General features: G+C 43.2%; 1 protein-coding gene across 8 annotated transcripts in view; it reads right to left on the reverse strand.

Annotated features, from left to right (window-relative positions):
• Positions 1 to 1,846: 1,846 nt before the first annotated feature.
• NRG1 (neuregulin 1) overlaps positions 1,847 to 12,144 on the reverse strand; it is a 264,027-nt gene continuing 253,729 nt past the window's right edge. For all 8 annotated transcript variants that reach the window (XM_059724578.1, XM_059724577.1, XM_019490785.2 and 5 more), the window contains one exon: positions 1,847 to 7,187. In XM_059724578.1, coding sequence (XP_059580561.1) covers positions 6,536 to 7,187 — 652 coding nt within the window. In that variant the 3' untranslated portion in view covers positions 1,847 to 6,535. The remainder of the gene's footprint in view (positions 7,188 to 12,144) is intronic.

The raw sequence follows: 12,144 nt of genomic DNA on the forward strand, positions 1-12,144 counted from the left end.
CTGTATAATCCTGAAAACATTACAGTTTATTTTACCAAGTAGGAAACTAGACCACCTGTGTGTGACACACAATGGGTGGTAAGAAGCAGAATGTAATATGACTGGAAATCCTACCGCTGGGAGACTGATCCAGTTGAACCTAATGGCAGATTCACTGTCTCCCATGGCAAGGCAAGGGTGGGCTACTCTATTTCTGCCCTGGAAAGGGAAATGGAATCTGGCACCCTGATGTTTCTCACGATGTTTTACAAAAGGTGGCTGAGGACCAGTGCAACTTTAACACAGCAATTCAGAATCCAAGAAGCTCAGCGTAAGAAGAACAGCAGAAGGGTGTTCAGGCTGAAGGAAACCTTGGAAAGTACATTTTTGAGAGGCAAAGAAAATTCAAAGTGCCTCGGATGGCCAAAGTGCTTTGGAGTTTTATTACTACCAGCCCACCCATGAGATTTCCCCTTAACTTGGGAAACTATCAGGCAGACAAATCAGATCATTCTAAAGGTACCAAATGCCATACATGTTGCTCCAGCAAAATGCTGCTCCCTCTAACCACAAAGAAGAATCTTGGACTGGATTCTCACTGCCACTAAGATCCCTTTGTGGTATAAAAGTAACTCAGGGTAAGAGAGAAGTGGATTCACAAAACCAGTAGTAAGGGGTATCTGAGAAAGTGTTCACAGAGACAACTCTAGGCCTGTTTGCTACATGACTGACTGCTTGAGGTGGAGATAAATGCAGAGGGCACGGCTTGGCATGTGTTAATGCATTCATAGCCCAAGGGCTTTATCAAGGGTTAGCCAAGAGCTGACTGGGCATTTTAAGTGGTCTCTTCTGCTCTTTCTTAGCTGCACCTGAGAGAAAGCAAATGAGAATTGGGAACTATCCAGCCATGCCATTTCATTGCAATGAGGTGGGACTGCACTTGTGGTATGCTGGAAAACAAGCAGGCTGTTGTTCTCCTTTGCCCTGAAGTTCTTGGCATTCATCTGCTGCCTGGCTCAGTAGAGACTTGCAGAGGCTGCAATTCCACTACCCTTAATATGTGTGAGGAGATAGCGAGAGAGACACACTTGGACCAAACCAGCTGTTCCCCATCCTTTGCACAAGAAGAGGCTTCTGGAAACCACAGGAACACATGTGCTGAAGAGCTCAGCACCTCCACTAAAATCTTCAAAAGCACATATGAGCCTGAGTCCTATTGGCTCTGAATGGGTCTTTGGCTCCTTAATCACCTGGGTGCTTTTGAAAATGTTACCTCAAAGAAACTCTTATTTGGGCATTTATATTAGTAGCCAGATTATCAAAGATGCTCAGCCCCCTGTGGCTCCAGTCACATCACAGCATGGGAAAGCAATGTAAGACAGCATCACAGCCATAGGAAAGCAATGTAAGGATATAACACAAACTTTGGAATAATTTTTTTGATAGGAAAACTTGGTAGAACCAGACTATGAATCCCTACCAAATGGCCAATGCATTTATGCTGGGATGTCCTTTTTTAAAACTTGAACTGCATCTTGAAAAATGCTATATTTGTATCAGTAATGAGCCATCTGAGCTCTAGGAATAAGGGCATGGGTCAGCAGACTGGATGGGACACTCCACTCCAGAAATGAGGGCAAGGGAAAAATCCAGCTAAAATGACAAATAAGGTATGTAACTCACCAAAGAAAATTTTGGAGCTAGATAACATAATACTGTAGCATGATGCTGGGGTAGGGAGCCAGAAAGGTAAAACCTAATGGACTGAAGCAGTCTGCTGAGCAACTGTGCCAGTACAACACAGTAGCAATTTATTCCAGGACCTCTTTTACTGAGAATGAACAATAAAAACTTAAATAAATCAACAATTACTTATTGCTTAGTATTTGGGATAATAAATTCTTTAGTTTATCAGTACCTTATGGCCTTCCGTGGTGCATTCTTTGAACAGTTTGCATTACAGATACATTCTCTCTCTCCTGAACAATAAATTATTACTCTCTTTAAAAGGAAAAAAAAGGCAGGGGGAGGGGGAAGAAGGGGAGGAAAAATGATACATTACATTGTAAAGCAAAAGGAAAACAAACAGATTTTTGTCATAGATCTTAAAGTAATATGAAGACAACTCTCTCTGTGTGTTAGATGCCTAAGTATAAATAATGAAGGAGATTATGTTATTTACAGTGTTACACAATAAACTGAGAGAGCATCATTGATACATAACCCATAATAACAGTAAATGATCACAAAAACATCCAAGTATGTACAAGATGTATTTACAACAGAATATATAATTAAAATGATGATATGTGGCCATTTTCTTTGTCTGCATTTCTCTGCAGCATTTCATAGGTGCTTTTCTGGTCAGAAGTCAGTATGGCTGATGGAACGTAGCCAGTGCCAACGGCTGAGAACAGGCTTTGCTTAGGATCATCACGGTGAGAGATGCCTGCTTCACAGGCAAAAAATTGGTTTCCTGGATGCACGAGCAATCATTTTATCATTTGTGTAAAGGTACGGGAACTGGAGGGGAACAGGAAGATGGTGTCTCTTTGTCATGAAATGAGAGAAAGGAAAGGAAGGCTTATTGTTTCCCTGGGAAAGCAAATAATTGTCCTCCCCCAACTCTCGCAGGTGGATGAGGTAGGAAACCATGGGACAGGTAAGCGTACGTCTATCTATTCAGGTTCACGGTACTTTCGGCAGCAACTCTGAGAACCTTGCCCTGCTGACCTGTTCTTCTCCATGCATGCCAAGCCCAGAAATGAAGCCACAAAGCTGCCCTGGGGGCTGCCCCTGCTGCTGATCTCAAGCATGCTGGAGACAGAGATACTGAGCATGGAGCCTCAATGCCTTCCCTGCCTCATTTCCTAGACTAGTGCTCACAAAGCATGGATAAATAGGTGGGGGATGCTTTTCAGTGTCATTGTCAGGAGCTCTGCAGAAGCAGCTTGGTCATTTCCTCGGGGGGCGGGCGACTCTTGGCCAGTGGAAGCAGGCATTGGTGAACCTGTGCTGACATGTACCAACTGAAGAAGAGGCCCACTGTATTTTGCACACCCTTTTCTGGGATACAGTTCAGACAGGACTGTCAGGTCATGTGGAATTTCCTCAAAGCCAAACAGGGGGATGTCATTATTGAAATCAGGACAATCAGGACAGATTTACTGCCCCTGACCTCCCTGCTCCTGTGTTCCTCCTCAGATTGCTGTTTCACTTCCAATTAAGGGTTAGAAAAAAGTCTGGCAGAGGTTCCCTATCAGACCAAGAGCTGCGGGTGGATGGGGCCAGTGGCCCTGAGAGAGCTGCTGGTCCTGCCTTAGAGAATAGGCTTTCCTTCCTGAAGTTGATGCTAACAGCTAGGTTTTTCGCATGTCAGGCTCAGTCCTTCAAGAGACACAGAGTGAGTCCAGGAATTACTCAGCACCTCTGCAGGCTCAAGCCCAAATACAAGTGGTGACAACCCTCTTCCCCCAGCAGCAGCTTGCATGTAAAAGATGGAATCACATCTTGGGAGTGGCCAAGTTGTGGGAGTTGAGTCCTTCCAGGGGTATTAGATAAGTCGAGAGGTGAGGGGCCAGATGCTCTTCTCAGGCTAATGTAAACCCAGGGTCATTCTGCTGGCTCACCCCAGGCCCTGCTGTGATTTTCAAAGGAGTGGAGTGAGACAGCCAACTCCCATGGACTTTCACTTGGGGCCATTTGAAAGCCCCATCCCAAAACTCTCAGGCTCATACCCTATTGCGACCTATACCACATGTACAGAGAGAGGCCATTTTTGTCTTGATAGCTCTTCAGTGCAATAGAAGAAATGCAACCTATTTCCCCAGCCCCGCATGGAGAGTGTCACACATGCACAGGTCCTCGGCATTCCTTTCTTTTGTGTTGGTGCCCTTGCTATGTGGATAAAATTGGTTCACTGGAAGGGTACTAAAGACGTGATTTTCTTCCAAGCTTTGACAGTGATTTACCTGATTCTACTCCCATCCTTTTATCTCTGTAACCTAGTCATTAAGCAACAGGTCTTAGGTCCTGATCCAAACCCCACTGAAATCAATGGAAAACTTTCCACTGACCTCAGTGGGTTTTGGAACAGGCTTTTAATTTAAGAGCCCATGTCCCAGGCACTTTTGAAACCTCCACCCACTAGGCCTTCTTCCATGTGGTTAGCACAATAGGATCTCTGGTGAGGCTACCTGTACTACTGTACTGCAAGCAGTAATAATAAATAGCGTGCAAAATGAGTACTTGGCATCCAGGATTTACACAGGGCCCTGGGTTGTGTACAGAGGGAATAAAAAGACACTGTGAAGCAGGATGAAGATATACTATATGCATGCAAACAAGAGGGAAAACAGAGGGTATCTGCATCATGGTAATACAGTAATTAAGAACTCTGCAGTCTCTTGCATGTGTTTCAAATACGTGGCTGTACACAAAACACACGCAAGCCCACTGCCCGAGCTGTTTCACTGAAAACACCTGCTCATTCTTGTACACCACCACAAGGATTCCATCTTGCAACCCTATTGCTACTCCCTGACTGCTTTGATTGGATGGTTAACCCTACTCACCTCAAAATAAAATTGTGTTTACACACTCTGTTTTGAACATACAGTGCTATAGCGCAGTGTTTTTATCCAAACTACTAAGCAGCTTTGTTTTCTGCACGAAGCCAAATCCCAATCTTAGGTCCTGAATCGGCAGTTCAGTGCAGCTCCACAAAGCATTTAAGCATGTACTTAACTTTTTTTTGTGTTCTAGTAACGTCATTGGGACTCAAGCATGGTGCTAAGTGCTTTTCCAATTGGGGATGGGTTTAAGTATGTGCTTAAGTGCTTTGCTGAACTGGGACTTCAGGTCCAACACAATCTTTTTTTTACTTGTTTACCTCTGAGCAACGAGGATCAGAGCATGGCCCAAGGCGTAGATACAGTTTGGCTGATGTTTCTGTTGTACTAAGATGGTTCTTATTTAGAATCAGTACTACTTACAGAACAGATGTGCTCCTATCATCCTCTCAGGAGGCCACACAGAACATTTGCTTTTAACATCAGTCCTGAGGCTGCATTGTGCCGCCTGAACTTAAGCAAAATCAAGTAAGAGGCAGTCACCTCACTAAATTGATCAGAATTCAGTGCAAAAGAGGCCATTTGCTTTTTTTTTTTTGGTTTGAAAAGGAGCAACAATCCCAGTATTGATACCACATTTGTCTATTTCCCAGTCACAGATTCTAATGCAGTCACTGGTCACATGCACATTCATAACAAGTCCCCATGCACATTATGGGCCTGATCAATGCAGCGTGCTTGTCTACAGAAATAGGCCTTTGATAGAAAATTTAAATAAATATATAAACAAACTGAAACAGGCCACCGGATGCAAAGTCAGTAAGTTTTAGGTTATGTCTTTCCCACCATCTATTCTTTTTTAATGATTCAGCTAACTAATTCCACCCTGCCAGTTGCTGCTATGTACAAGGATGAAACTCATTCTAATAGCCACACGACCAAGTTACAAAACATTTATTCCTATAGGTTGGCTTTTTTTCTGATTGCATCCTTTTGCAAACAAAAGACTAAATTGTCTATTAAAAATCAACATTAAAAATACAGGTAAAATATGATTGCACCTTTATTAGTGGCATTTTTTTCCAACTAGTTCCAACTAGTTCTCTTCCTTGGTTGGTTACAGATACCTGCTATAATAGTTTCCCTATTAACTTAAACTAATAGAAATCTTGTTCTTTTGTAAAGTTCTGGGTTTGCAGCCTCAGCTACACTGAACCCATCTTGTAAGGGATAACTAGAACAATTAATATCTGAAAAAAATGAAATGACAGCTTCTAGTGAGTACAAGCTGACTTCTGCTTAATAATATATTCAGTTTAAAATCACAGTATTACTTTCCTTCTAATAAGTAACATTATTTAATGCAGTTTTTGTTATCCTGCTGTAACTAATAGTAGCATGCTGTTGGATCTACTATTATTCCAGTGCCCAACGAAGCAAACCTTTTGGCTGGCAGAGAGCAGACAAAACTAATTTCATATATGGAAAGCAAATAAAACCTCATAGAAGAAAATAGTATCTCTTTTTGGGGGAGGTGGATGGGTGAGTATGCCATTCATTACAGGGCTTTTTGACTGGGGACTACTACAAGCAAACAGAGGGACTTTTGCAATTCTTGCAAATCATACATCCAGTTACCATAATGCAATGCACAAAAAAGCCAGGAAAACTGAAGGTTGGAAGGTTAGGCAAAATACTGTGGAACAGCAATCACTGTAACTGTACAAAACTTGCTCTCAACATAACATAACATAAAGGCACCATTGATATCTTTCTCATTTTGAAATACTGTAAAAAATTGCTACATATGGCACATAACACATTTGTACATACATATATTTAATTTATAAAAGTTTTTTTTTTTTAATTCTCCTGTTTTCTATTAGCGGAATTGCTAAAATAAAATAAATTGTTTAATTTAAAGGTGGAATACTTCATTATATAAAATAAAGTTTTACATGTGAATCTATGTGTGTGTTTATGTTTTATACAGCGATAGGGTCTTGATTAGCTATTACACTGGACAACCTTGCTTGTAATTCTTCCTGTGTAGAGAACCGACTGGTTGGGTTAGTCCTGTTGTCAGCCAGTCGGTAGGCTGCGGCTGACTCGAGGCTGGTTGCCAGGGGGTTCTGTATGCTCAGGAAAGGTGTATCCTCGCCTATTCTTTCATCTTCTGTTTCACTCTCAGAGCTGGTGCTCTCAGAGCTTGTGTCAGTGTCCATTTCCATTCTGTTGGAAATGTGGCCGTTGGGTTTTGTTCTCTTTGTCCTCCGGCTGTTGACTAGTTTCTTTGGAGGCTCCTGTGCTGGCTCATACTCCTGTGTGGTCTCATATTCCTCATCCTCTACTATCCGCAGAGGACTAGGGGGTAGACTGTTGCTCTCATGGGCAGGATTGTGGTGGAAGGAGTTGAACTGCTGAATGTGATGGTCATACTTGTCCCGTAACCGTGGTGGAGTTACCAGCAAGAGAGGCCGTTCCTCTTCCATAAAGGGGCTCACCGCCACAGAAGGGACTGACACAGTTAAGCTGGATACTGGTGGAGACATTTCTGAAGGGGGGGACTTTGGACTGCTCGGAGTGTGGAAATCTACAGGTGACATGCGAGCTGGGGTGGTCATAGCTGATACATACCTGAATAAGGAGACACACAGAAAGGCCCCATCAAGGTGGAGAAGGGATTAAACATAAAAGAAATCATTAAGGAATGCTGACTTCAAGAACAACAAGTTATCTTACCATTACCCATTTCTCACATTTTTGTGATGTCAAATTGGATAGCTCCAGGGACAGAGGAATGCCTTTTCTGAATGATGCATGCAATTGTCTGCAGAAGTTTTGCCACCTTTATTTGGCTTAAGTAGTGTGTTACACAGCAGTTAGTTCCACTGACTGTACAAAACGGAGCCAGAGGGTTTAGTAATACAGGCCAATCCCTCACGTTACAACGTACTCAACCAGAAAGGCTCAGAATACTCCACACTTTTCAATGGAAGCAGCTGGCTACTGAGCACTTGAGTATCTGGCCCATACTATAATTACCATCTCATAAACACTGTGCTTGTCTTTGAATATTGAAAAATCTCTCCCTGTCATGGCAGCTTTACCTTAAGTGGAACATGATCCTTATGGCGTTTCATTCAGACTTTGTAAATTATTATTTTTTGTGTGGGGATCTCTGCCTGTTTCACAGGGGATGTGGAGCTAAACCCCAGATGTAACGGCTTTGTGACAGCTTCTTAAATCCAAACTTGTGGTACTTCCTATCCTCATGTGGTAACAACAACAGACATAAAAGATACTTTGGCTCAGTGTTAATGGCCCTGTAGAGAATTTGCTCTGAGTCCCTTGATATCTTTCTGGGGAAGGTTAGCAGTTGAAGTGAGTTTTAGAAATAGAACTAAACCATCATCTAGGAGGCATCCCTAGATGACCAGTAACATGCCCCAGGTGGTGATGGCCCATGGTACAGGAGCAGCAGCCAGAAGTGGCTGCTGTAGGGTTGGCAGGAGGGAAACATCACCTCCTTTACTTTGCCATTGACACGTGCCACACGTTCACTTAAACACTGATTTTTAGCAGCAAAAAAGGAACTGATGTCTCCTTTCCTTCCAGCAGTGGACCTCTGACCACTGGTCCTATGTCCTGGTCCTGTATCCTGCACTGCCACTGCTGTCAGAGCCACTGCAGGCAAGGTGCAGAATGTGCATGAGTGGGTGGTCCCTGGGGACAGGAGGATGAGGTACCCCCTTAGCTCCATTTTCCTGTCTCTCCCTTAAGCAGCATCATGGTTTATGCCCCACTCACCTACCTGTTGTTATGCTCAGTAAGAAATCTTGCATCATTTGCCCATTTTTCCTCTAATCTGAACTTTGCTTTCCTCCATTTCAGTCATATTCAACTGTAAGCTCAACCCAAGATGAATGTCTTCCACAGACCTGCTCATGCAAGTTAGGTGAGAGCACTTTGCTTTTAATTAGTGGATATTTGGCTGAGTGAAATTAACAGAATCAAAATGAAGTCGAATTTGTTATCTAATCTCTGGCTATCCAACGTTTGCATATTTGCTTTGATTACGCACAGCAAGACAACTGGGAAAAAAAGAAACCGAGCTAGATTCTTGGCAACTGGTCTAGATTTGCTGATTTCAGTAGAGCTACATAGATTTAAAGGACTTAAGGAACTGGCCCATTGCTTCTAGGAAAAAAAGGAAAGCTATAGTCAGTCCTTCCTGTCAAGGAGTCAAGTTGGTTACTTGTGAGCAATTAATAGGCTCATTTTGTCAAATAAATAAAATAAAATCACTCCCTCTTTTCAGAAACGCTCCCTCTTATTCCACTCAGTGTTAAGATAGCTGGTGTCCAGGGAACTGAAATCTTTTTACCTCCACTAACATGCCTTAGATGGTTTACAGCTTATAACTGTAGGGCTTGTCTACATACAGGAATTTTAACTAAATCAGTTTTAGACACACCAGTGTGAAATTGTGTGTTGACAGTCTTCTTTTAGCATAAAGCTAGTTATGTAGAGTTAGCTTGTACCTGTAAATTTACTGACACAACTGATATAAGCTAAGTTTAAACTGCATCCACATACAAAGTTGTGTTGGCTGAACTAAATCCATAGGAAGTTATACCTTTAGTTATGTTAGTATAGCTTCAGATGTCAGGGAAGAGCTAATTTCTGCAAGCTTCTCTATATTGAGAAGTGGCAAGTATTTTCTACAGAATAGTTGACTGAATACCAAGCTAGCAGCAGCTCATGGTTTTTCAGGGACCTCCATGGAACTAGAGCTGTTGTAACAGCAGATGAGGACAAAGTCCCCCAACCTGCATTGCACTCTCAATGCAAAATGTAATTTGAGAGAAGCTGTTGGGTCCAGAATGTGAGGGAAACACATTCTTGATTTCCTAACTCACAGTACAGCCAAGTTTTAGTTGGTATGTAAGGAAGTAATTCTTACTTTATGGAATGTTTTATATTTTTATATTTCAAACTTAGCATTGGTTTAAAATAACTCTCTTGCTCACTTACACACACACACACACACACACACACGCGCGCGCGCGCCCACCCCCCTTCAGGTACCAGAAATAATTTGCCATGTATTTTGTGCATGGTGAAGATAGCTGAAGACTAGTCTGCCACTCAGGGAAATGTCTCTCCTCTTCAGAGGTCATTGCCACTTCAGGGAAGAGATCAAGGTCTGGTGATTTATTAGAGAAATGCTGCCTGTATTTTTCCCTGAACATTTTCTTTCAGGAAATGTAATATTTGGAGAGATGCCCTCTTCCTCCCAGCTGGAATGAAAAGACATATACCTGAAAAAACAGTTAATGTGTCAAAATGCTGCTCAGATGACCTTGGATAGTCCAGAAGGGCCAGGCAAACAATCTCTTCTCCTTGCATCCAGAGGATCAAATATGCCGAAGTATGATACACTTCATCTGTGTGAACTTGGCAGTACAATCTACGTGGCTCCCAGATGGTTCAAAATGCTGTATTCACTGCTATAGGGCCCAATCCAGCAAAGCACTTAAGTACATGCTTAACTTTACTCACCTGAGTAATCCACTACACATATGATTAGAAGTGCAGCATGTGTTTAAGTGCTCTGTTGGTTCAGGGCCATGGCTGTTTATATGATTTAGGTTCTGATAGCTGCTAGACACTTGCATTGTTTGAAAGCTAAATTCCTTGGTAAGTTACAGACAGTTTTCCTTAGCAAACCTGCAGCTACCAATGACCTAGCACTTGCTAAGGGTAGCAGGCCTATGCACTGTGTTCAGACAGCTCACACCATGTGGTTCAAGCTTCCTTTTCGTCACTACATTCTTAACTAGTTCCTCTGTCCTTGTAAGAACTGCTATCAGACAGATGGCTTCTACTCCAGTTGCACATTCTGTGTTTTTGGATAGTAAAATCCAACTGAAGACCCTCTCTGATGATGCTGGTTTGACTGTATTTATGACACCACAGACATCTGGGGCGTTAAAATTTCACTGCGATTTCACACCACTCAGAGTTAGTCCAGAAATATTTTGTTCTCCCTGTCCTCACATCCTGCTGGTCTGTGGCGGATACCCCTTCTCATTTCTTTTATCTCATTCCTTGGATACTAACCCAAAGAATTCTGTAACCACCCGCAGCTTAATTTATAGCCCATCAGTTGGGGCCTCAGAGTCAGACAGGCATAACTGGCATTAGCTTCCTGTTTTTAAAAGTTGCAGATGCAAATATGTAGCTAGACAGTGACTGTAGTTCTGCCTCCTGCTCCTTTAGACGTACACAGTAGGGCCCTTATCCAGACTGGCCTTTCCAGGTGCTGCTGTAAATGCAATACAGCAGCAGCAGCTTACAGTCATTGCAAATATCCATTTGCTTCTTCCGTTGTGGCTGCATCTCTGTACTATTTGTACTGACACTCTAATTTGGACAACTGTAGCCACAGGGCTTTAGTTATACTCACCAACTGCAGCGGCTTGGTTCATAAGTAGAGCTGGGCTGCAAGCTGTTTTCCCTTCCTGTGAATGTTTCCAAGAGTTTCAAAAAAGTTCCCGTTCCACACCAGGATAAAATCTATACAGAATCACCCAATTCAGAACGGCCAACCACTTGGTGTTCCAAGCACCGCCTGGGATGTGGGGGGATGTGATTCAGGATTTACAATTCTGGTGTCATAGGGCCAGCAAAGACCTCAAGTCTCAGACCCCAGCACAGCTGCAGGATGCACTGCTCCAAAACCATGCCTGACCGATGCCTGTCTAGCCTTTGCTTGAAAACCTCCAGTGAAGGGGGTTCCACCACTTCCCTGGGCAGCCTGTTCAACTGTCCTACTCTTCTTACCAAAAGGAATTTTTTTCCAGGGATATAACCTAGATTTACTTTGCTGCATTTTAGACACATCGCTTTGTGTCCTGCCCTCCTCCCTCTCTGGCCCACTGAATAATTAGTTATTTATACAAAATACAGCAGCTTCATAGATTTCATAGATTTCATAGACATTAGGGCTGGAAGGGACCTCGGAAGATCATCGAGTCCAGCCCCCTGCCCAAAGGGCAGGACGTCAGCTGGGGTCATAGGATCCCAGCAAGATAAGCATCCAGTTTCATCTTGAAGGTGTTCAATGAAGGCGCTTGAACAACCTCCGGCGGCAGGCTGTTCCAGACCTTGGGGGCTCGGACAGTAAAGAAATTCTTCCTTATGTCCAGCCTGAAACGATCTTGTAGTAGTTTGTGACCATTCGTCCTCGTCATCCCTTGGGGCGCTCTGGTGAACAAACGTTCCCCCAGATACTGGTGATCCCCCCTGATAAACTTGTAGGTGGCCATCAGATCACCCCTGAGCCTGCGCTTTTCCAGGCTAAAGATGCTGCGGGTTTTTCTTCCCAAGGTGGAGAACCTTGCATTTATCGGCATTGAACACCATCAGATTTTCATCCGCCCACTTGCTGAGCCTGTCCAGGTCAGCCTGGATCACCCGCCTGTCTTCTGGCGTGGATGCTTTGCCCCAAAGTTTGGTGTCATCGGCGAACTTGGCCAGTCCGCTTCTGACTCCAGTGTCCACATCGTTAATGAAGATGTTGAACAGT

The sequence above is a fragment of the Alligator mississippiensis genome, chromosome 3, assembly GCF_030867095.1.
Source record: "Alligator mississippiensis isolate rAllMis1 chromosome 3, rAllMis1, whole genome shotgun sequence".
Lineage (NCBI taxonomy): Eukaryota > Metazoa > Chordata > Crocodylia > Alligatoridae > Alligator > Alligator mississippiensis.